The sequence below is a fragment of the Rattus norvegicus genome, chromosome 13 (genome assembly GCF_021556685.1).
Source record: "Rattus norvegicus strain SHRSP/BbbUtx chromosome 13, alternate assembly SHRSP_T2T, whole genome shotgun sequence".
In the NCBI taxonomy this organism is placed as follows: Eukaryota; Metazoa; Chordata; class Mammalia; order Rodentia; family Muridae; genus Rattus; species Rattus norvegicus.
In genome coordinates this window covers 89572760-89599720 of record NC_141546.1, presented here as the reverse complement: position 1 = coordinate 89599720, position 26961 = coordinate 89572760, and the positions used below count along the sequence as shown (strand labels likewise).

Below are 26961 nucleotides of genomic sequence, written 5' to 3'. Positions count from 1 at the left end.
ATCTCTACCTCCTAGACACTGGGATAACATACATGGGATACCACACATGGATCCAGGTTACGTTTCTGGGCCATTTCTCTTGTAGCCAGTCATGGATCAATTCTTAAGTCTTCAGTCACAGGTTTTATACATACATTCATAAACACACACATACAAGCACATACACGCATATATATCCACATACATGTGTATAGACATGTATGCATGTATGAGAAAGACAGAACCCCCAAATCTATAAGTATATATGGTTCATATTTAATTGCAGGAGAATCATATGTAGTAATGAGGCTCTCAAGGCACCAACGCATCATTCCAAGGATGACCTACACCACAGACTGGCATGTACAGAGGTTTAAGTGGGGCTCTTGGTAACAGTGGCTAGATTTTTGCCCCTTACTTCTCGTATGACATGGCACCAAGTTATAACTCTTTATTCACTATCTTTGTCTATAAAATGAGAGAAGGGATAGCAGTCTTGCAAAGTTGCTAAGACTCCATCCAGACTCTTGGTGACAGATGATCCCTCCGGGTTAGGTTGTGTTATTAATCTCATACGTCATTGTGATTTCATGAAGAATAGTCAGTTTGTGATATTATTATTATTATTATAGAAGATAAGTTAAAGATAGGCATTCTTCTAGGGTATATATGATAAAGAAAATAGGAATTGGCCCAGGCATGGTGACACGTGTCTTTACTTCTAGCACATGGGATCTGTGGATCTTTGTGAGTTCAAGGCCATCGTGCACTTCACAGTGAGTTCCAAGCAAGCCAGGGCCACATCTCAAAAAACTGCCCTGTCATAACCACCCCCAACAAAATGGTAATTATTATAAAAGGAATATATTTAGCCTTATTTTCTCTTTCACAGCAAAGAACCAAGTCAACAGAGGGTAAAACGATGGGGTTTTGGCATGGATGAGGCACTGAAAGACCCAGTTGGGAGAGAGCAGTTCCTTAAGTTTCTAGAATCAGAATTCAGCTCAGAGAACTTAAGGTAAGTCACATTTTGTTGTTGTGAGCCAAAGAGACACTGTTGTGCCTTGCTATTTTAGATGGAAGGGACCTGTCACTCTTATAGTATCACAATGATGCAAACAAATTTCATCTCCGCCACTTAAAGATGGAAAAAAGACTAGTAAGACAAAGGCTATCCGGCGTTATCATCTCCTTTTCATTGTTTATTTCTGTACTGCCTCTGAATTTGCTGGTTATATAAATTTAGAACTTTAAAACTTGACTCCATAATTTAGAACTCCCAAACTGATATTTTGATAAAATAGAAAATGTCTGCATTAGTCAGTGTTCATGCCATAATGCCTAGCAAAAACAAAGGAGGAAAGGCTTATTTTGGCTCACAGTTTCAGGAAATTTTAGTCCTCATGTTGGAAAAGCATGACAGAGCAATTCAGGTCATGGCAATGGGCAGTGGAAGTGTGTGGCTGAGATTGTTCATATCATGCAGGTCTTGGAAGTAGAGAGCATTCACACACAGATATTAGATATGTTTTACATATATACATGTGTAGATTTTATATATATATATATGTTTGTTTTTTACTTATGCCTATCATGTTTCTTTATCAAATGAAACAACTCCCATAGCCTTCCAACATGGCACCACATGTACCATAGTACATACATACCAAGGCAACAAAGAAATGGGCCCTTGAGGAAAGCTGAATCACAAAAACAGGCAATGATATTTGTACAGTTAATTTGAACATCAGCACCTACTTATCAATATAAACTTCCAATCTCACTTCTTCAGTAAGAAAAAGCATGCATAACTCAGTTATAGATCTTAGACCAAAAGTCTAAGGACAACTTTTTTTATTGTATGCATTTAAATGCAGTTGAGCAATTGATCACTTCTCAGCCTTTTAGCTAAGATCAAGTACATGCTGGAGAGTCCAGTGATACCTGGAGAAGAGAAAGAGACCTGGAAACTTCTTTGTTCCATTGATCCTAGACACCATTCTGATTTGGTGTAATATTTTCTACCTCAAGGGGTACCTAGGAAAAGCTTTCTATAATATGACACGTTACTGTGGATGTTCACAGCTCTGCCTAAGAGGATGGAAACAATGTTTTCACTTTGTGAAACTTTAGTATTACTTTTTTACTGTGAGAGTCTTCATTCATTGTTCTTTTGAAACCTGATATATCCTGTTTTTACTTGATCATGTCTTACTAGGCCCTGTGAAATTCATTTATAGAAAGATATCAGCATTTACTTCTTTTCATGGGAAATAAGCTAGACAAAGGACTGTTGCATTTCTTTAGGAGATAATCAGAAATTAAGGTTGCATTTGTCTCCCTGACAGGTGGACCACAGCCTGTACTGGAATCCTTTCATTTTTTCTGGGTCTCTCTTAGGTTCTTGTGTGTGCTTTCTTATTGTTTTATGAAGTTTGGAGAGACCTAGGGATTTTGGTGGGGGGGCTACTAATTAATTTTTCCAAACTAAACATACATCATCAATGATGAAGTACAAGAATGCATTATTAATAACTCAAAGAAACGATATTTTGAACATTTCATTACACATGTATATGACCGGGTGAGTATTCCCTTTCTTTTCTCTCTCTCTCTCTCTCTCTCTCTCTCTCTCTCTCTCTCTCTCTCTCTCTCTCTCTCTCTTTCTCTCTCTTTCTCTCTCTTTTCTTCTTCTTCTTCTCCTTCTCCTCCTCTTCCTCCTCCTCCTCTTTCTTCTTCTCCTTCTTCATCTACATTTCATCTTCTTCTCTTTGTTTTTTTTTTAAGAAAAAAAATCACCAGTAGCATCTAACCAAATAAAAAAGCTCCTGTTCTTGTAATTACAGTTCAGTGGTATTTGCAAATAAGAACACAAGTAGCTCCATGGAATGGGGTGCTGATGCTCACTCCTTGGAGCAGATAATCAAGAGGGATGTGTAACACAGAGTAGCTGCAGACATCTTAGCAGAAATAGCTCGCAGGCTGAGTGGCTGATGGGAAGAGCAAAGATGCCAGGAAGCAAAGTAGTCTGTGAATACCTGGCTTCAGAGAGGAACCAGGTCACTGCCATGTCTTTAATTTCTGTTACACCTTTGCTATTTTTTATGTTAAATGTATGCCATACTAATATTCCTGAGGGGAGATTGTGCATACATCTATCAGGGCTGAGGCTATGACTTGGTCAGTGAGTTGCTTCCTCTGCAAGCATTAGGATCTAGGTTCGATTCCCAGAACCCATGTTAAACAAACTGAGTGTGGTGGTTCATATTTTAATCATAGGGCTTATGTAGCATGGGTGAGACCCTAGGTTCAATCTCTGGTACTTCGATTGGGTTGTTGATATAATTCAAAAGGTAAGAATGCTTCTTTTGTAAGCCTGGCAGCCTCAATTTAATCCCTGATACTCACAGATAAAAGAGAGGATCAATGCTCACAACACATTCATATTATCACATACACACACACACGCACGCACGCACGCACGCACACACATGCACATGCACATGCACACGCACACACACACAAACACAATATATACAGATACAACACAACACACACATACATACACCACACAGACACAATACCACACTTATACAAAAACATGCCATATAATCCATACAAACGCACAATACACACACATATACACACACACATACCACACACATACCACATATACCACACACACCCACATACACATGCTGATAATAAAGAATATAACAATAAAGTGTATAGCATGTACAGAATCATGCACACATAAATATTAAATATGTCTTACATATGTAATACATATACACATTTATTCGTTAAGTTGTCTATTATATGCCATCTTGTTATTTATTAAATGTAGATAAATGATAGAAAGACACAGCTGTGGAAAGCATTTTGAATTCCCAAAGTATACTATGTTTTATGTATACTTTCTGAATATACTATAGTATTTGGCCTTCCTTATTTCTGATAGATAAGAATCTAATAATGAAAATATACATTTTAAATATCTACTTTATTTCATAATCAGGACATGGCTGAATCTGGTCAACATTTTGTGCAAGGTCACAGTGCACAAAATGGCATTCGTGTTTCTTACAAAATAGTATAAACCTACTGTCTGTTGGGAAACCAAGTCTAAACCATACGCTGGCCTCCCTGCAAATATCTGTTTCCACAATAAGGACACAGTGATTCAGACAGCAAGCAGGGCTGTAAGTTGCAGTTCAACAGCTCTCAGGACATCTTTATCCAAGCAGCAGCAGTCTCTAGACTCCGAGGTCTAGGGTCTGCTATTGAGGGACTAACTATGTCACTCTATCTATCTGGATGGGAGAGGTGAAGAAATATTGCTTATCCACCTCTGCTTCCTCTTCAAACATTCCCGCTGTCTTTTGTAGCCAACTTTTTGTGAAACCAATGTGGGAATAGCATCAATTTATCCTTAAGCACATAAAGTTGTGCCGGGCACTTGGAGATGTTCTTTAATAACCTACATCGCTGAGCTAGTCACTAGTTCCCCTAGGAACTAGGATCTGGGCCTTTTCATGTCACTATACTGATGAGGAAATCAAGATACAGAGATGTCAGGGCACTTTTAGAGTACAGCTGCTGTGAAGGGAAGAGTGGTAATAAAATGGGTACCCTCTCCATTTTACTAAGGTAAGCCAGCTGTGCCAATGACAGTGATGAGAATACATAAGGTGATGTTGTTGTTAGGGAAACAGTGTGAAGGAGGAGTTCTGAGAATGCCAACTCCTCTAGACTGCTCAGGGCCAGCCTTCAATAAATCATCTCATCTTTACACCTTCAGTTCCCTGTTCTCTAAAGTGGGGAGCACTTCGCATGATGGAGATTATGGCAATCACAATTCTTAGAATATAGTATCTGCACCCATATATGCCTTTCTGTGCTCACATTATCACCTCAGCAACTGGCCACTTTACCCTTCCTGATTTCCAGGTCCATTTAATTTCCCCTGGACCTCATGTTTCCGTCTGCATACCTCAGTATCAGGGCTCTTCTTGTCTCAGCATTCTCAAACTGCCTAGTGTACACTACCTACAGAAACCCATGTACTTCCTAGCATTGTAGCCGTTTCAGTGAGGATGGTTTCCTTTGTTAATGCTCTGCTTGAAGAGAAAGCCCTTCCTGTGTGGCTTCAATGAAATTGAGACTATATAGGATCAGGGCTCTGGCACATCTGGTTTTAATAAAAGCCAGTGAATATCAGCGATTTTCAATTTTTCCTACTAAAAGATTTTTGAATTCTGGGGAAGAAGAAGCATGAAAATCAAAAGTTCAAGGTCATCTCTAGCAACATAAGAAGTTCAAGGCCAGCCTGGACTACATGAAACCCTACCTTAATATAGTAAACAATAAAACAAGCAAAAAAGAACTTTTATGTCTTTGAATATGATAACTGAGAAAAAAGAAACGTAGCAGGGACCTAATATTGGAGTCTCTGGAGAAAGTGAGCTTGCCAGTGTAGTAAGCGAATGTTATAAGAATGTCCAGGGGCAACTTCAGAGCCCTCAGGTGCTGTGATGCTTTGCAGGTTCTGGTTGGCAGTGGAGGACCTGAAGAAAAGGCCTATCCGAGAGGTCCCCTCTCGAGTACAGGAAATATGGCAAGAATTTCTGGCTCCGGGGGCCCCCAGTGCCATTAACTTGGATTCGAAGAGTTATGACAAGACCACACAGAATGTGAAGGAACCAGGACGATACACATTCGAAGATGCTCAGGTCAGTACGTGGTTTAAGCTCTCAGCGCCACCACGGGGCCAACCGTGCTCTGCAGTGTTGAAAGCTCATGTCATGAAATAAATCTCACTGATTGAGAAGAGAACAAAGACATTTCAAAGTAAGTCATCTTTAAAACCCTGGGATTGTTTTAAAATATAAAGTTAGTGTTTGCGTGTGAGCATGACATGGACCATTTAGATTACTCGCACATCATGAGGTACTATACAACTACCTGATGTTTCACTAGACTTAGAAGACAGCGGAATGTGTAAATTACCCTAAATTGCTGGAGCAGAAACTGCCAGGGTTAGATTGAGTCTGAGTTAAATGAGCGTGTTCTTTTCTTGCTTGACTTTCTTTGTCCATCAGCATCCATCAGTAAAAGACAAGAGAGGCTAGGGACTAGAGTAGGCATGGAAGATAAATTATCATGGAATTGTTCCAAGGGCAAGATCTGACTGGGCTTGCTGCAGTTTAAAAAAAAATGTGTGGCGCAACTGATTCCTGCGCGTACAGCTCCGTACAGCTCCTCGATTCTCTCCCAGGCTCTCTGACCCAGGTGCTTGCTCTCTCGCTTGTCCAGGCTCCATCGAGCCATAGGAGCTAGCACTAATTTACCTCAGCAGCTCCATGCTGTCCACTAAGGTACTCTCTAACCCGGGCGGTCCTCGAGCCGTTCCAGTGCGGCACCTTGCCACACTGGTCTCTAGACGTAATTCCAGCACCGGCGGGTCCAAATCTATCTCTAGTTAGTATCCCTCCCAGTGGCTCTCTGCCAGCCATGGGAACTCTCTGGCTCTAGCTACCCGGTAAAATCAGGGTTCTAGAAGTCCGGCATGCACTGGCCTATCGCTGCTCCCTGCCACAGAATCTGTTCACACTTCCACAACCCGGTGAAATCAAGACTCAACAAACTGTAACCCAACAATCCCATTTATATGTTAAATTCTCAGTCCACAATGAACATCCACACAATGAACTCACAACCAATTGATAAATATATAAATTGCCCACCTAGAGAAGAGAACTTTGCCTACAGAAATCCATTTCAACTACCTTGGCAATTCAAGACCACCTGGATCTGGGTCATCCTTCTCCGTCTCCATCTTGCTTCTCCTTCCCCTTCTCTCCCGCCTTATAAAAAGCTTTGCTCCTTCTTTAGTTTTTTACTGTCTAATCATGGCCTTGACCTAATTGTGCCAGCCCTCACCTGCATACAGACATCAACCTACATGGGCTGCCTGGTTCTCCCAGCAGATGTAGGTGCACAGAGCCTCTACAATGACTGTGCTGACCCAATGTCACATTATCCACTTTGAACTTGGAATCATTTTTTTCAAGAAAGCAGGCTTGTTTCTATTCTCAAATGTTCCACTTAAACTGTCACATTGATTTGAAGCCATTTCAAATGTCCCTTTGATAAAATTCCATTTCTTAAAGGACCACATACTTTTTTTTCCTCCTCAACAGCTCCCAGCCCAATGTAAATGTTGCTCTGGGAAAGAAATGGCGGACTGAAAGATCCCAATGTTCTGTCTACATCAGTGCTCTTCTCAGCACCACAGTGGCTATTTTTAGCTACTTCTGCATTTGTTCTTTAGCTAAACGAGTGTTCTCATCATAGGGTTTCATTCTTCCCTTCGACTGATAGAGGAGCCCCTCACCCATTCTCTCTTTTCAGGAGCACATTTACAAGCTGATGAAGAGTGACTCATACCCCCGCTTTATAAGATCTAGTGCCTACCAGGAACTTCTACAGGCAAAGAGAAAGGTATTGGTTCTTTGTGACCTCTCTTGACCTCAATTCCTAGTTATAACTAACCAGACTAAATACCTCTCCTGGGCCAGGGTTTCAGTTGAGTGGTAAGTATGCATTCTCTGAGATTTCTTCCCCAAACCCATCCTTTTCAAGGGGCCATTTATGTTGGTTTGGTTTCTGTTTGTGTTTTACTCCATGGATTATTTTTTTCAGTGGTTTTTGCAGTTGTCTATGTTTCACAAAGGCTATTAGAAGCTGTTCTCGTGTTTAATGCTCCTCCTGAGTATTTCTACTTAAAGGAAATGAAAAACTCCGGTAAAAAAGAATAGACCGCTGACACTGGAAGCCAGCTTCATTTACTTACAAACCTAACATACATAGGTGCTTATAGCAAAATGTAAAATTGCTTTTATCATGGATCGCAGATGAGGTGCAATAATATTAGCAGATGAATATTGTCACTTGACTTATATCCACTTTATTTATTTTCTTGATGACCTATTTCAAACAAAGATGGTAGGTGAACAAATTTGGGAAGAGTTGCAGTAGACATCATTAATGGATTAATCTTGTAATCAGTGTCACTGTCCATAAATCGCTTATGTGACCAATGTAATAGCAAATAGAAAATCTGTAGAGAAAAATCAACCTCATTCATTATTTTTTTAATGTTAACACAACATGGATTCTTAAAATTCTGAGATCAAGCTGCATTTTACTATCATTAGAGTAATGAGCATTTTTTTCCATAGTCCACTGCCTTTACAAATTAAAATGGTCCAAGTGGCTTTACCGCTCAGAGTGGAAGCCAAATGTCAAGGGCTCACTCACCACCCCTACAGGCTTTAACAAGAGATAGAATCAAGTGAGATTTCTGTCCTTTGAGCAAGGTCTAACCCGCAGCAACTCTTTATCAAATCGATGATATTAGAGAAGATTAGGAATCAACTCTCAAGGAACCCTGCTAGATTTTCAGCTACTTAGGCTTTGCAAGTGTCAGCACGAAAGCTTGCCGCGTTTACAACATTTCTGCTTCTCTTGATTTTGCTTTCCATTACCATTTTGTTTGCTCAAGTATCTATATTTCTTGGTTGTTTTTAATGATAAAAATCACTCATGAACAAAGAACTTGGATCCCGTGATGAGACACATCCCTTGGCCATCCCTTGGCCATCCCTTGCCATGTCGGCATGGGTTTCATATGTGGGCTTACCATCCTGTCTTTCTCGCATTCTTTATTTTAAATCTCCTTTGTCTTCCTTCACCCTACTCCTTTCACTTACCCCATACTTTTAAGTCTGGAAACTCAATGGACCGCAGAACATCTCTTGAGAAATTTGCACAGAATGTGGTAAGTTTTACTTTTTTTTTTTTTTGAGGAATTACAAGTTGTTATCTTCAATGAAAATGTCCCCGATTTTTAGTCCCATTGCCCACCTTGTATTCCTTGACGCCAAAAGTATTGTTTCTATTTAAACCCATATTCCTGCTTCCTACTTACCTTTCTCCCCAACCCTTTATAGAGTAGAAACAAAGCTGCCATGCAGGATCAACCGCATGCGCTGAACTAAGGTTTGGAAAGAAGTGTATAGCATGGTGTAGACAATGAAGGATAAGTTCCTCTTTGTGTCTGTGTTCCATGTTTCCTTTTCCTTATTAACAATAGTTGCATGCATTTTTTTTTGCCCTTACCCTCAACTCTTTCTTATGTTTAAAAGATTAAGACAATGAAAGTTCTGTGCTTTTCAACCTTTGAAAGGAGAAAATAATCAAACAAGCATTTTAAAGCCAAGTGGTTATGGCAGCAAGCGAGGCTCCACTGGCATACAGCTCTTGTTCTTTATTTTCCTCAAAGGTGTTTGAAATTGTCACATTAATCTTAGAACGCAGTAACTTTCCTCCCAGAATGTTTGTAGCCTCTCGCCATGTGTTTTGGTGATATATATTTGTTTGTTGGATTCTCTCGTTATTTTTATTTTATTTATTTTTATTTTTTTGTGCTTTGTCAGCACCTTTGGGACTTTCTGACATTGTGTAAGCTCAAACTAAAGACTTCAACACATTTATTTTTATAGGGCAGAAACATCCCTATTTTCCCATGCCATAAAAACTGTACACCAACACTGAGGGCCAGCACTAACCTGTTATGAAAAGAGGTAGAAGAATCTTGGTTTCTACTCAAGTTTGTCTGCATCATCTGTGGAGTCGTGTGGTTAGCTCCATGCTGCTCTTTGTGTGTGTATGTGGGTGTGCCGTGGCTTTTGTTGTGATGGTCAACTTAAGTGGAGTTATGTGTGCTGAGATATAAGCAACCTGAGTTCAACAAACTTGACGTTTGATTTCAGTTTCCTTCAAGGCTTCACCACGCAGTGGGAAATACGAATCCACTGTATAGCTGTTGTGACTGTCCCGAGTATTTGAAAGACTTTAAACAGCTATGTAGATTTTGAACAGTCAATGTGATTGCATCAATTAAAAGGATAGAGAATGAAAGATTCCAAGAATCTACTCACAGTAAAAACTTGACAAACTTATGGCTGGTTCTGTCGGAATCTCTGTCCTTTAATGTAGAGTTTCCTTTTAAAATATCACATAAGTCACAATGGAGAAAGAAAATGTCAAAATATTTCTCTAAGATTTTTATTGGGAAAAGAAGCCACAATATATAATAAGGTACTCTGTGTACTGCTGAAGAACTATTTCAAATTAATCCTTTTATAATGTGGAAAGAATATTGTTTTTTAAAGTTACAATGGAAACTTCTGTTTTCAAATTTAAAATAATAACATGACTTGGAGTAGGCAGAAGGGAGAAGTAAAACACTTTCTCTCCAACTGCAACCCATATCTGACCCACTTCCACTCTTATGAAATAGTACTACATGGTCCACACTGGGCACCTTAAGATCAAAAACAGTAAGGAGCAAGAAAAAGCTGGCCTTGCTTCGTTTTCTCTCCCTTCCACCAAAAAATATACAGTTACTGGCTACGATGGAAATAGTACTTCATCTCGGGAACCTGTGGAAGGACTAGAGTTTGGTTCAAAGGTACCTAGTGGTTAAACAAGATGTCAGCATGTAAAAGGAAAGATGAACTTCTTAGTGCTGAGGAGAGAGCTGATATCATATGTAATTGGAGGATTCTCAGAAGGAATGATATTAACTGTTGGAGGACTTCCCTGGTCAAGAAGTGCCAAACCCTCTATAAAAGGGAAGGAGAGGGAGGCCAGAAAGGCTGAAGACAAAACTTAAACTCTTATGTATCTATCTATCTATCTATCTATCTATCTATCTATCTATCTATCTATCTATCTATCTCTCACACATGCACACACACACACATAAACCATATTAATTACTTTTAGATACCCCTCAGATAGCATTAAACACCTTCCATCAGAGAAAATAAAACATGGCATTTTCATTGAATATTCTGTTTTGGGACAACTGTGAAGAAATTATTAAAGAAATCTGAAAAGCTCCCTCAACGCACAGAGTGAGTTCAGGCTCAGCAGTTGTGCTGGGAATCATAAGTGTTGACATAATAAGTTTTATAGGAGACCATTATAGGATCAATTAAATAATTTTCAACCACAAATAAAAGTATAAGAGATGTGATTTTAACATAGAATCATACTAGCGGAAGGGTAGAATTTGCATAAACATTTATATGGGTTCCTAGGTGCAGGTGGCTACATGGTAGATAGTATCTAAGGCGGAAATAGAACAGAGAAATCACTCAACAACAGATCTCACTGTGAACCTGGGGGAAATGAGATGGCAACAGCCATTATTGAATACCTGCCATGCAACAGGTTGTGTGCTGGGCACATTATGTTCTATAAACTAACCTGACCCTGCAGAGTTGGAGTTATTGTACATATTTATTTACCCATCTTATAGGTAAGAAAAATAGTGGGGAGGTGCATCTTCACAGAATAGGATTTTCCCAAAATCATACCGTGAAGGAGCTGGCTGTGACCAAAACCTTATATTCTATTTGCCACCTAGCCCCAGCCTCCTTTCCAACTCAGGTTCATTACTGGTCAATGCTGATCTTAGCGAGTTTAACTTAGCTTAGTTAAGTGTATCCATATAGCACATTTACAACCTGGTTGATAAGAACAGTATCACTCTTTTTTTTTCCCATCCCAGAATCAATGTTTTTGTAGCCAGTATTTACCCAAAACTAAGGGAACATCATTAATGTCTGAACTCTCTTTGTGCCCCACTAGAGGACCACCCTGATAGCAGTGGCTAGACTTTCATTATGCCTTCAGTGTTCCTAGGACATCTCTTCCCCCTCATATGCTCAACAATCCCAGGGTGCCTCTGTGTAGATGTTATCTTGCTTTCCCAGTAAGACCTCTTTCCTGACCACACTCACTCATTACTGAGTTTGGAGCCAGGATTGGAAGCAGAATTTGCTTACTTTTTACCTATTATTCTCAATGGACTCCCTTTGTCTTCTCCACTAATCCCCTAACAAGTAAATAAGTGTACCTCACATTTATGCGTTGCCTTCACACTGGATTATTGACTCAAAGGAAGAAGAAGAAAGAACCTAACTTCTTGTGGCAGGCTCTTTGTTTCTGTATTTACTTATCATTAGAGAAATCCCTTCAGGTCTATCTTTCAAAGGTCAGTGTGTCCTTGCCTGCCCTCCAGTGTCATTCATACTAAGTCGGCTTCATTCTCCTCTCCTACGGAGCATGTGTTTTACTGAGTGTGAGGTAGTTGCCTTCCCTATCCCCATCAAGTCCATCACCGTTTCTTCATCTGTTAAGCTGTCATAATGTCTATTTACAACAGAAGCCTCTGAGAAGAACAGGGAGGACATAATCGGTGAAAGAATACATGAGGGTTGATCAGCAAGGCCATCTGTCAAGGTTCATAAATCAAACACCCATGATTCATCTCTCCATTGCTTGCGTGAGGAGGAAAGTGAATCAGCTTGGCTTTGAGTTAGAAAAGTAGGGACTTAGAAGTGACTACTAGGGTATGGTAGTGATGAGCTCCCAGGAACTCGCTAAGATAACCTCCTTTTGGAAATAGTTTTGTTCCATCCCAATGAGGATGGTTCTCTTTAGAGGCTTTTAAAGAATCAGGAGAAAAACTGCAAAGGTTTTCTGAGTCACACCGTGCCCTCTGCTCTGGCCCTCTTGTGCTAAATTGAAGCACCAAGCTTTGTCATTACCTTCTGACGATGATAATGCACTGTCAGGAGCAGGGATGGATTTGTATTTTGTGGTTCTGGGGTTAGGGAACCAGCCCTGAGCCTCACACATACTGGCTAATGATATATCACTGAGATTACCACCCCAGTTCGCACTTGGAGACAGCTTTCCCCAGAGGGCTAGATTGACTGGGAAAGAAGTTGATCTTTCTGAATTAAGTCTTCATTAATGGTGTAGCTCAGTAGTTTAAACATTGACAGGATAAAATATAAATACGAGGCATTAAACAATGACAAAGATTCAAAACTTAGTTATCCATGAATGTTCTTTTTAGTAAAGAGAATAAATTTGTTTTCTCTGTCAGATTTTGAAAGAGGATTTCCCTACATAACTCCAGCTTGTCTTGAACTCTATACTCTCCAACCCTTAGTTCTTGAGTGACAGGATTTTGGGGCTTCACCACCACACTCAGTTGTGAATGAAATTCTTTATCTCATTTTACACAGAACCTGTGTTAGCAGTAAAATGTTCTTCAGCCTTGAACTTTGACAGGGTTATTCACTTCAGCACGAAATCTAGTTCTGTCTTACCTTGTGAGTTTTAGAAATCATTTTAACTGCTGGACCTCAGCTTCTCCATCTATATACGTTACTACCCTAAATCAGATCTTCCCTTATTTATCCTATTAAGCATTGAAATATGATAAATATCCTTCAAGCTAACTGTGGATTTTTCTTCTCTTAATACATTAATTTAAAATTGAACTCAATGTTTAATTGTAATGTAACTATATAAAGAAGCATTCTTTCTCACTTGCTCAATCTTGTACCTGGTCTCGTTTTTTTCCTAACACAAGAGCTCACATCAGTGGTTAAAAAATGGTCCATTCCAAGTAGTAGGAATAGACTTCATGTTTATCTGTTTCCCAAAGCCACTTGTGCTATAATTTAATGACAGAAGACCATCCCTGCCAATTGGTTCCCCAATTGCTGAAAACTGCAGGCACTTTCTGTCGGTCTTGCCTTGTTTTCTAAGGCATCGGTCTCGGACCAAATGACTTTTAACTTGTTTTTATTAAGTGTAAAGATTCTATTGTGTAATCTCCCCAAGAGTGCACACATTTGGGGAGCACGGTTCTGTTATGCTGGAGAGTCAGGCCCTGAGTAGTGTTGTGAGCTCTGTGTACAGTCCCTATTCCTGCCTATCCCTTGTTTCCTTCAGTTTAGATTGGAGCACTCCTGATGAGACTTGGCTGATTAGGCTTCTTGTCACCATAGGGTGGCTGAGTTGTGGGAATGCCTAGAAAGAAATAGTCGTACCACTACAAATAACAGACAGGAAAGCTGACCCAGGACCAGGAATATAGCACCCTCTTCTCTGTCACTCTCATAATGTTGCTGTATGAACCATTGTACTAGCCTTCCTACCATGTAATAGTATGTATTCCATCTCTGTGGGTTATGTGCTACCCCTGTGTGCTCTTTTTAAAGATAGTCCATGGGAGATATAGCTTTGTAATAAGGGTTTTCTTCGGTATATGTGAGGTTCTGAGTTCCACACTCAGTACCACAAAAACATTTCTTAAATTATAGATTAGCTTACTTATCCTTGGTCTCCCCTGTCATGGTATCATTTTCCACCACAGTGAAGCAGGGAGAAAACAGAGAGCATTCACAAAGTTTATCTTATAGAGTTCTAGCAAGAAAGTGTCCAGGAAGGCTGTCACGTCCTTGACTACACAAATATCTATCGTAATGAGGTGGACACCTATCCCAGCATGCAAACAGACTAGGAACAGAGAGTGAAGAGCTGTGGGTATCATGTCTGTGCCCCATGTGAGTTCACCATTAGGAAGGTTTGTGGGCACTTTGCTTCTACTAAAGTGCTTTTATTGCTCAGGGTGACAGGTACATTAACATGGAGAAACTGTGTTAGAAATCACTGTGACACCTTGGGGGAAGAACACTTAAGAACTGGCCATTGGGTCTCTCCAGTAAACAGCAAACAAATCTGATCAAGAGTAAACTAATGTCTCCTCTTTCTTCCTTTACGGATCTTAAGCTTCTCTCTTTCATCATCTTGTTGGCAGATAGAGCTATCCATCTTGTTTTAGTGAAACTGGTTGTGGTAATAACTCGCCTGGGAACATAATTTCAGTTTCCCTGCAGCATGGTATAAATCCATTGGTGAAATGTTTTTTGGACCATGTAGCCCAATTTAGTTTGGACGGGGTAACTTTATTCTCCCCTGACAGCATCATTAGTTCTGAAGTTGTCACTCACATTGTACAAGCTGTGAATGGTATGTTGCTACAGAGTGCCCACTGTACCCCCAGAGGCTCCAAGGGAGGGCAGGTGTGACCACGGAGCAATGTTCATGTTGTTGCCACATAAGTGAGAGCAGAATCTGAACCAGAATTCCCTAAGTTCTATTCTACTGAGTGTAAAGCCTTGGGTTTGTGCTGCTGGCTAGACGACCTCAAGGAAGACCATCAAAGAGACTTCTGAGATGAATCTATACCTCAGTGGTAACCACCATCAGCCACCACTGGGTTCTTTCCTCTAACAAATAAATAGTAGTTATTGAGTCCCTACTCTGAGTACATCCTGTCTTTTATGATTGGGATTCTATAGATAATAAGACATAAAACTGCTCTAAGCATATTCATAATTGTCAGAAGACAGAGGTGACTCAGATTGCTATCTTAGGATGCTGGTACCATGCATATCTAAATTGATTCTCTCTTCCTATGGAAGCTGACTGTCCAGTGAACAGAACAAGGCTCCCACCAGCTTCCTCAGTGTGAGTCATGGTGGCTTTTCTGGGAGCTCAAAGAAAACAGAGAAAAGAAGGATTAAAGCCCAAGGAAGAGACCCACAAGATCAAAACTAGAAAGAGGCTCGAGGACTCAACAGACTCGGGCCAGGATTAGTGTGGAGGTTTCCAGGGACAGCAGCAGAGCATAGAAGACAATCAAGGAACCAGACTGTTTTAGATTTGCTCAGAGGACACACACACACCGCTTAGTTGCAGTGAGGAAGCTCAGAGATGCCGCAGAGAGGACAGTCCTACTAAAGGATCCATGGCTACTGTTCTAACACATACATTAGGTGTTTATGACTGGAACATGGCTGCTCATGTAAGAGAAGTAAAAGAAGAGGAAGATTTGGAATACCAACTTATTTACTGCAATGTATTAAAGTCACATTTACTGGAAAGTGAGATTAAACTTTGAATGGTGTGAGTTAGGGTTCACGACTATGATAAAGCAGCCAACATTATTTTTCATCGTCACTGTTTTTATTTGAAGATGGTTGAGCTTACGTTACGACATTAGTATGCTTGAGTCTCATATCATCTCATATCCCTGGGTTAAACTGCCACTAAATGGAGCAGAAAGACCTAGGAATGTTTGCATGTACATAAATACGTAGCATCACAGCCCCTCGCAACATACTTTGTAGACAGTCAACTCAGTCTTAGTCTAAATTACCTCTAAATGGCATGCAACAAGAATTACAAACGTGTGTCCGTGTTCTAAGGACAATGGTGGGCATATTCTCTTCTAAGTGTATCCCATGTAGCTGGAAAAAGTGTGAATGGGACATAAGTAGATAAAGATGGGGCCCATTGTGACATCAAATTTAATTGCCATTAACAGTGGAGTCAGATCTCAATTACATCTCCTTGTGAGACCATGTACTTGGCAATTCTATCTCTTGACCAAACCACCTATTTCTCATTTTCTTTCATCCATTCTAAAACCACATATGGGGTTATATATGTTCCCTGATGCTCCCCTGTGAAACATTTCTTTCAGAAAAAAGAAAGTCACTTTGATGTTGATAGAACACTGCGGGGGTAATCTTTTACTTTCTATAATCTGTGCTAGTTCCTGAAGACCATTTAAAATAGCAAGACAAAGTCTTCCTTAAAGATGCTGCAAACCTTCATGGAGTTAGAAGTATTCTGAGTGCTTCTGTAGACATCCCACCCTGCTTCCATAGCCCAGGCAGACCACACAACAAGCGTGGGTTGGGGCAAGTTCTGCTGAGTGCATACAGCACTGCAGTCTTACTGCTGCAGCAATCTTGTTTGCCAGTAGTCAGAGACTAAGAGAGACATGAACAAAAATATTGGACAACCCATCAGCCACTCATTATTCCTCTGATTGCAACCAGCGTGAGGCTAGCAATACAACAGACTGTAGCAACTACTGAACCTTTAAAGTATAATCTAGAAGAAGAAAAGAGTTCAGCTGTTACTTGTTTTGTTTCTCCAAATCATACAGATGACTCTGACATTGAAGATTTTTTACTTTTATCTCATTCATAAACAGCACACACACACACACACACACATACACACACACACACACACAGCATAACATACACACACACACAATGTAATACAGCCATTTCTCAGTTACTACAAAGGGGAACAATAAGGAACGATAACCAATTGTTAATAAGAGTGTTCACTTAAAATATACATATTACTAACAAAATTTATTACTAATGCTAGAAATAAAACAAAACTCATTGGGAAATCTTTCTCTTTTCTACTTTTACGTTGTAAATCGACAAGGTGTTAAGTACAGAAAAAGACAGCATTGTGGGCATCTCAGAACTAAGGAGCTTAACACAATCTCTTCACCCAGGGCCAATCCCTGGTCTTCTTCCATGAGCTCACTGTCTTTGCTGACCCCTGAGGTCCAAGAACATAGTAGTTTTGGCGGCAGAGGCATCAAATCCATCTTTAACAGATTCCACCCTTGTTTCCATATCATCTACTCTTCTGAGGTCTCTAAGGATCACCTCTACTTCTGCTTCCTGTAACTGAGCAGAGTGTTACAAAACCCATGTCTAGATGACCACTGGGAAATCTCCTGAAGTTATGATATGTGTCAACTCTCCCCCAAGTGTTATTTTTCCTTTGATTAAAACTCCTAATGTATTACCTTTCTTTTTTTTTTTTTTTTGGTTCTTTTTTTTTCGGAGCTGGGGACCGAACCCAGGGCCTTGCGCTTCCTAGGTAAGCGCTCTACCACTGAGCTAAATCCCCAGCCCCATGTATTACCTTTCTAAGTCGGATCCAACTCTCCACATCCCCAAGTTACTAGTAGCTTAGAAAATGCAGATTCTTTGAGCCCATCCTTCATAAACTGAATTGCAATCATTCTCTGTGTGTCTCTGTCTCTCCTTCAGTGATTGCAAGCATCTCCGGACAGTATAGCATGAGAACTGTCTCCTTAGCAGTGTTCACACTCTGGAGTGCTCCTGACCAAATAACACTACTTCTGAGTTGAGCTATATCAGAGTCCCTGTCAGGCTTCTTATAGCAAGGTTTGATGGATGGCCCCTCTTCCCAACATCTGGTTCATTTATGCTCTACTGGGTTCCAAACCTCTTTTAACTGATACTTGTGCTGATCATGCACCTGACACGAAGACCATGCTTCATGAGCCTCCACCTTGTATAAGACAGTGCCTCCCTCTCTCTCCATTGATTGGTACCAAGGACAAAGACAATGTCACCGCTGATAGGCTGCTCTCGAGCTATGTGTGTTCAACTCCACCACCCACCATTCAAATTGTAAAGCCTCAATTCAGTTGTGTTTCTTTTTTATCACTATTATGGACTCCTTGCATTTATATAATTTATTAACATATAGATAAAGTATGAAATGTAGATAGGAAAATCATATTTCTGTGAAAACTGAGCTTTTAAAGACTTAATAAGGTGAAGATGTCTTAAAAACTATCATCAGATTTAAAACCTTAGTGGCTCTTGCACTAGGATGGGGTTCTCTCCTGCTTTCTCCTTTACTCACTTGGTATTTTGTCACCGCCTCAACTGCTCATCTATGTTTGCTCCAGTCCCTCAAACCTCTTCTAGATTATAGTCAAGGAGAGCACTTGATCTGTGACCCTGTAGGAGATGGATACCACCTCCATGGTTTGTCTCTTGCATACATTCTAACTTGAGACTGCATTCACATTTGGACCCCAATCCCCAACCATGACAAAGTAGCATTCATTATTTGATGCTCTAACTAAAACATTAAAACACTGCTTTTTTTCCATATGAGCTGTACCTATGTTTTCTACTCTTGAAAATGTCTTCTATGTTTCTAGACTTTCTGTTGTTGCGTACCCATTTTAATGTAAATTTGAATTTTTACTTTCTTCCCACTAAGTTCTGCCCCGTTGTTAAATTTCATAGTTCATCTCTGTACTTGCTCCCCATGTTTGGAGTATTTATTGGCTAGTCTCTGGAAGATGACGATCACGTTTGCATCATGCATGCCTTCCTTCTGCATTTTATTAACCATGCATTCAGACTAACAATGAGAATGCCCTAAAGTACTGGGAAGATGGCAGAAGCTGCCGCTCTGGTGAACAGCACACCTTGGCGGTGGTTGTTTGCACAGTTATGAACTGCGTCTTTCTCTGTCTCATCCACAGAGATGCCATGAAAGGCTGCTCCACACCGTACTTAGCCCAAGAGCCTTTGTTTAAAGCAAGCTCCTGTCCTCAAGTCGGGTAAACCCTTTCTAACAACTGTCAGTACGCATGCCCAAAAAGATACACAGCTAATGTAGTCGGTATGCAGGAAGTTCTTGGTAAATAATAATCCTAAGGGCAAATTGCCATTATGAAAATTAGGAAATGACTTGGACCATTTTAATGATTAATGTAAGTAGTCAATAAATACATGAGAAAACCAAGAGTCTACTCATATAGTCACGTACAACCCAGAAAAAAATATATAGCATACTGTTGAAAAGGGGGCTACTTTTCCCTCTAAATGATATCTAGTGCTAGAAAATGGATGTGAAATAGAGGCTGGATGTGTTTTTTACTCATATTGGTAAGTTCAAGATCAGTCTGGACCAGTTAGTGAAATCCTGTCTCCAAATACAATGAATGAAGGCTTTGAGTGTAGAATGCCTCAGGCCATGGATTAGAAAAATCTAGGAGGGAGGAAGAAAGAGAAGGAGGAACAGAGTGAGGTATAGAGGGAGGAATGGAAAAAAGAATAAGGGAGAAAGGAAAGAGGGAAGAAAGGAAAAGAGATTTAAAACTAGACAATTTCATACACTCTTCCTGCAAGCATAAACTGTTATCCTTTTCTGGAATGAACGTGATAAAAATATTCTAAAAGTTTACAAATTCTTGTACTTTAAATCAATAATTCAATTTAAAGTAACTTTGTCCAAAGAAAACCCAGATGTTCTGACACACAAAAGCATTCATTACATCATATGATTGCTAAATATAGAGGATACTCTGAACGTCCAGAACATTGAGAATTTCTTAACCCATCAGAGCCTATCTACCACAGTCCTACATACATTAAAAATCGACCTTAGAACAGTAGCTTTTTTAAATATCTCATTTGATTGATACATTTTACATGTGTGTGTACTATATATAAGCATGCATATGTGCACACTCTACTTTTGTATACTTACATCTTATGGATTATGACATTTTGTAAGCAGTAAATTCCTCTATTGGGTGTAGTCCTTTGTGATATTTTCTGATCTATTTTATCCTATTTAATTTTTTTCCAAATCCAATTGCATCTATCTAAATAGACTTTCGTCACATATAGTTAGAAAATAGCTATTCTATCAGAAACACATGTAACATGGCAATTGATTAAAATATAACCATTTAAATGGACCTGCTACACATAAGTCAATATCTACAGTATAATTTATTTGGATTTTTAAAAAGTTTTAGAATGTAGTTTTGAATGAAAGTGTTGAAAGGTTTATAGTTTATTAATAATTATGCTTTAATTTCTTCTTTCAATTCACCTGCATTTTATCTAATAATGTCTATTGCCTTCTTTATAATTTTAAGGAAATGGAATTATTTAGCTCGTGAGCTTGCTTAATCCATATAGAGATTTAGGCATTAGGATTTAAATATTTAATTGTTCACGTCTTCATCTTCCTAGTTACAGAGTCAGTATTTGACAGAGTCCTCTTCCTTTTTCCCTTTTATAGGAAGAAGCTTTGTACAACTTCCTATAATGCTGTATTGTAGGAAGTAGAATAGATATATAATCTAACACTGCACGAAGTTGTATCCATTCACAGTTTTACTAGAATTATCTAAAATGCTTTAATACAAACTCATTTGTAAATTTACTTGGAAGAAATGGTTTTTATTAAAGCATGGAAGAATTTCTGGGACATATAGTCTTGATTTAATTTCTTCTTAACCATCTTCTGAGTTACAAAGCCCAGATCCTGTTAGTGGACTAGTTTATACATATGATAAGATCAATGTCCCACCATCATTCCGTCCTTGCCTCTCACCCTCTGCCTCTTATTTGTAAACATTTATTCTTGAAATAATATTTCCAGTGATGGAGTTCAGCTCATGGAAGAAACTTTTGGGGGCTTCTATAAGACTGATGAATTTCTAACAGCTATCAGCAGGGTGGGTGACTTATAAAATACTATTCAGAGGCATATAAGTACATGAATGTAAATTCATGGGCAGGAAGATCTAGGGGAAGGGAATGGCAAAAATCAGGGGGTTGAATTCACTGAAAGCTGAGTAAGGGCATAGTTGTGTAAAGACAAGCGGCCTTCACTGAGAGAGCAGTTGGTACCAAGTCTGCTAAAGAATCATGTGTGGAGCACCAGTAAGCAGACCAGAGGGACAGATGATGAGTGATCTTGAAATCTACACAGAGTGAGATCAGAACATTTTTTTAATATGAGAGTTAGGATTATGTCTTTATTTCCTCTTACATGAGTGTGCTCAAGTGGTCGGCTCTGTTGATTTTATGCCTAGAGACTAGGCATTTGGCAGGTCACACACACCAGTGGGCAGGTAATACTATCATTGGGGTATTATTCTATAATTTGCTTGTAAGTCTTCAGAAACATGTAGAAGCAATGTGATTATTTCCAGGACACCAGCAAATAGAAACTAATGAAGTAGCTAGAATTGTGAGGCTAACTTAAATAGGAAGGTGAAAATGGAAATAACCTTGTACTCTTAATGCCAAGATCAGAGGTCATCTGGTGTAACTCTGCTCACCTGTCTCTCTTCAGTCTACTCGCTGGGCTGTGTCCTTTTGTGATAATCATAAAACGTACAGAGGCAACTGCTCGGGAGAATGCAGCTTCTTCTGCTTGCTAATGTGTCAAGGTCTGCAGAGGAGCTGAGTGGAAAGCTGTTCCTATGTCTGCATCGTTTTCAGATCCATGCTGTGGCTAAGGGCCCGGCCTTCCCATCCATTCTCACAGACTCCGCACTTCTTCTGTCTCCTCTCTCTGCTTTAAGATCAAGGATAGCATTCTGAGTCAGTTAAAATTCATAGCTGTGATTAAGTAGTTCACTCGGGAACGCCAGAACAGTCACCCAAGCTGGGTTCCGTGACACAGGTCTGTCATCTCAGCAACTTGGAAAACGAGGCAGGAAGTCACAAATTCAAGGTCTTCCTAGCTGTGGAAGGAGTTCAAGGCCAGTCCAGGCAACTTGGTGAGACTGTATCTCAAAATAAAAAGTAAAGAAGCGGGCTGGGGCTACATCTCTGTGGTGGAGTACTAAAGCATGTGTGTGCCCAAGGTTCAGTACCTAGATCATAAAAGAGGTGCTTTCTAAGTTGTTGTTTGGTGACTTGTTGGCTCCTTCCCTCTGGATTACAATAGAAGCTCTGGGAATCCTGTAGGATAGGAAGGGCATGGTCTAATAAAGGTGAAGTTTTATAGTGACTCTTGTTAAGGCGATGTTCCATTTTCACCTCTGTGCCAGGCTTGACTCGTTTTGGAACAGATCACATGCTCATTTTTTTTCTAGCATGTTCTTCACCAACTACATATTACAAAGACTTACAGTATCTTGAGTCTCAGGTTTTGTCTAAGTGTCTGGGGTTGTCTTTCCTATAGATTTGTTTCGGCTATAGTCTCTCTACCTGACAGGACTGACAGGAGGGTTGTCAGGTGTCCTTTGGCATTCATGTAGTCCAGATGTTAAGATAGTATTTCTTCATATGGAATTATCAAATTTGTGTAAGGAGCAATCTTGGAGTCAAACACTATTCCTTTAGCCCTTTTAATTGCTAGGGTTAAGAGTTTAGGATTTAGCTATGAAAGTCTCTCTAGTCCTTCAATTTACTTATCCAAAGATAATAGGGACTGATTCCACTGGCTCCTGAGGCACTGCCTGGAAATGGCTGTTGCAAATGCTTCCCATGCAATTTATAAGATGAACGTGCATCCGAGAAGGAACAGTTTTGCTAGATCTTCAGCACTTTCTAATAGGTTGAGCAGTAGACAGTGTACTCCCACCAGTATGGGCACCAAGGTCGAGACTTGTGTGTTTTCCACAAAGAAGCAAGACAGACAGCACATTCCACAAGCCACCAGACATGTTACTCGCTTGCTGTTACCCCTGACTCTTTTCACTATTAGTCGTATCCAGGATCCCTTTTACTTGTTGCAATACACAAAAGCAATACTCTCATTGCATAGTTGATAACTCCATACTATACAAGGGCACATGCACACCATTTCTCATTTTGGATCGCTGTTTCTTTATTATCTCAAATCCCCAGGTTGACTGTGACACTGTTTCCCTGTGGGCTTCTATGGAAAAGGGTTTTTAAGTTATTTCCTCAGACAGATATGGTCAGGTTGCATTTTTACCAGATATGACTTTAGTGATGTCTATAATATACCAGATGGTAGCAGTCTTCGTGATTTATAGGAGCTTAAAAACAAATAAAACTACAGAAAGAAAACCATGCTCCCTCTTAAATCAAATGTATAAAGAAAAACTGGCAAGGATTTCTGTCTAAATCAAAAGCAATTTTGTCTGAGTTTAAACAATACCCCAATAGACTTAGTTTATCCTTCTTTTCTGGAATTTTAACCCAAGTCTTGGTAATCTATAGTTTTAAGAGAAATAGTTCTATACTAGCCCAGCCTTCTATTTGCCTTCTATCTCACCAGTGGCATTAGAAAGTGTAAGCCCCTTTTCAAGATAAGTTATTTCATCTCAGAATAAATAACATCCACACACATATGCATTCATGTCAATAACACAAGACTCCAATAGTACAGAAAAGAGTATCATCTTTCAGCATAGAAAAAGGGCCTTTTAAATTCTAACAATAGCTAAATACATTATTGTCTGTGTTTTGCATGAAGAAAGAGTGCACGCTACACATTTTAGGTGCTTAGTGATTTTTCTGCCCTTTGCAGGGTCAGAATGGTGATTTTTGGATCTGTACTTCCTAAGAGATCAGATTTCCATACTTAAAGGATAGTAATAGCAACATGTACACTAATTAGGTCACAGCCAAGATAAAGTGACTCCATAGGATGTCCTAAATTTATATATATATATATATATATATATATATATATATATATTGCCTGCATCAGTATTCCAAGCAAGATTTTAAAGCAGATGTGCTGCTGTTGTCTCCTTTTGTGCATGAAGAAACAGGTACAGGATTGGATGTGGTTCTCTTTGTCTATTCAGACTGCTATAACAAGATACCTTAAGCCAAGTGGCTGATATAATACAAACATTGCTCACAGTACTAGAGGCTGGACTCCAAGATCAAGATATCAGTGGTAGCTGGCAAGGATCCGTTTCCTGGTTCACAAATGCTATTCTCCTCTTGTGTCCTTACAGAAAGGGCCAGAATCTCACTTGGATGCGTTCTGTAAAACTATAATGTGTAAGAAGACTGTGCTGATTACAAACTGCCTTTTGTTATCTTTGTCTTTGGAGGGACGGAGTTAAACATAACCTGGAATGAGACGGTTTCCTTAAATGTGAAAAGTTTCTACCACCAGATGCTGGAAGCTAAGATGGGAGCCCTTTTCCAACCAAGAGAAAATATCTTGCTTTACATGACCACCATGTTGTCAGCCAAAGACCACACAGAGTATTAGGAAAGCTTATCAAAATGAATTATAAGTTTGCTAAGTTTTACTAGTGATTATAGAATTCATCAAATTTCAAACATATCATTCTTTGCCTAACATCTGGCAGCTTTGGTCTGAATTTTTGTGATTCCCAGCCAAGGAAAAAAAGTCACAGGTTAAATTGTACAATCCAAAGAGATAGGGTTTGGGGCATGCTTAGATCCTAAGGGGAGGTGATTTGATGAGTGGGGTTAGGGGCTCTATGAAAGAGGCTCCAAGGAAATTCTTTACCTCTTTTCCCATGTGAGGACCAGAGAGCATTCTCTGTCATTTGTGGACCAGGAGAAAGGCCTTCCCAAGAAATGCATGTTCAGGTTGTCAGCAACATGAAAACAAATCTCACCTCTTTCTAAGCACTCATAGACTGAGTTCTCACTCTGGCAACAGATTGGGACAATGGCTGTGAGTAATTTCTCACCTTTACCTCAATCAAACTTGGTTACATTAGAAAGCAAGTTAAGGATACAGCCGCCACACACGCTATTTCCAAAGTACTATGTCTCAAAATAATCATCCTTATTTCATCCCTTCCAAAGGAAAAGATTACATAATTATTTTAATTATAGAAATAATTATTTATATAAAAATAAACAAATGATCAGGCCACTTGCTTTTATTTTAGAATGTATAAAAAGAGAGGTAAAATAATTTACCAGTCAATAAACTGTGTCCTCATAAAAAAAAAGTCAACTTCCATATCACTGTAGAATACTAGCAATTAATAGAAACAAGTTGGTGGTCAAGATTTAAAAAAAAAGAAATAAAGAAAAAAATTCCATGTACTCATTGTAATAGTATATTAATAAAGCATGTGGAATTAAATATATATATATATATATATATATATATATATATATATATATATATATGTGATATACGTTTCCTGTTTTAGAAGAAACCAAGTTGCAGATGACAGAAAGATATTAGGGGTTTGAAAGTGGAACGAAGAGATTTTTATCTCAAGACACACATTTGGCTTCTTTTTCTCCATTAACTTATACACGGGAGAGATAGACTCAAGTTTGAGATCCTACCCTCAAACGTGCACGTTATGCAGTTCAACTGCACCTCTCCACATCTTGATATTTGCAAATGTAGCATCAACTTGACAGAATGCATTCACATTGTTGTCCTGTAGAGCGCCTGGCTCAGACTCCTGTTAGGACGTATATTTCAGGTTGGGAACCTGGGTGTTGCCTCATAGCTCAGCCTCCGTGGAACGTTTATGGACATGTTTATGATTTGCTAATGTGTGCTGTGACCCCATCAGTCTGTTTGAAGCTGGGCTGGGCAGGGGGAGGGTTGGGAGGAGAGGGATGTTTGGGGAGGGAAGAGTCATTTGATGTACTCACACTGGGAGGGTGAGGGCGGGAGGAGGGTTCAACATTATGTTTGAATTCAAGTTAACTTAAGGGGTTCAGTTTGGGGCCTGGATGACAGAGCCTAGTGCTAGAACTCATGTTTATTAGCATGTGTGAGGTCTAGGGTTTGATTCCCAGGACCACACACCAAAAGATAAGGGTCCAATTTGACCCTCACCAACATAATTCTGCTGGAGTAACTGGATTCTCCTATGGTGCTGCTTTTCCGTGATCACGAATTACTTTCTTTCTTCATTCGATATTTTTCTCCTCAGGGGAAATCTCTCACATCCAAGAGGTTAACAAGCCTTGTTCAGTCTTACTAAAAGGATCGTCTTCGTCACATGAGAGCTGGACGGAGCCATCGCCCATACCTTGTAGCCCATCGCGCTGTTACCTGGAGCCAAGGATGTTAGACCAAGATGTTGCATGAATGAAGGACCTGAGTTGTTCTGTGTGCACATAAAGGCATCACATTTGCCAAGGGACACTGTCATCTCATTGCCTCCATCTTCCCGTGCCGTTTGCTTCCCTCTCTCCTCGTACTAAGCTGGATCTGTGTCCTTTTCTTTTTAACGAGTTCAAGTGAAGGAAAACTTTATTTGTCCCCCCTTCCTCTCTTTTTCTTAAAGCTTCTGCTAGATGCACAGTTCACTGAAAATTCAGTCAGTCACAAACTGGAAGAATTGTAAAAGAAAAAAAAGTATACATCACTAAGTACACACGTGGCTTCACATCTATTAAATAATAAATTGGCATGGAAGGAAGGTGTCATTTCACCCGTGTATCCACAGTCTTAAGCAAGCGCCCATCTTCATCTGTTCTCTGGACATTGTCTGTTCATGTTTCTTGCATTTATTTTTATACCATATTTAAATGAGAAAACACCTTTTACTCCAGATGTATCAAAGTTGACCTCTTCTCTGTAAATTTGTGTATGTTTATATTGTTGTTTTATCTTTCATTAAAAGATGCAGAATCTCGT

At 39.6% G+C, this 26961-nt stretch overlaps 1 protein-coding gene across 13 annotated transcripts in view; it reads left to right on the top strand.

Moving 5' to 3' along the window:
• The window catches only part of Rgs7 (regulator of G-protein signaling 7), a 433024-nt gene extending 406063 nt beyond the window's left edge, over positions 1-26961 (top strand). For 6 of the 13 annotated variants that reach the window (XM_087581505.1, XM_087581498.1, XM_087581496.1 and 3 more), the window contains 4 exons: positions 872-997; positions 5525-5711; positions 7393-7482; positions 26252-26959. In XM_087581505.1, coding sequence (XP_087437631.1) covers positions 872-997; positions 5525-5711; positions 7393-7482; positions 26252-26302 — 454 coding nt within the window. In that variant the 3' untranslated portion in view covers positions 26303-26959. 13 annotated transcript variants of the gene reach the window in all.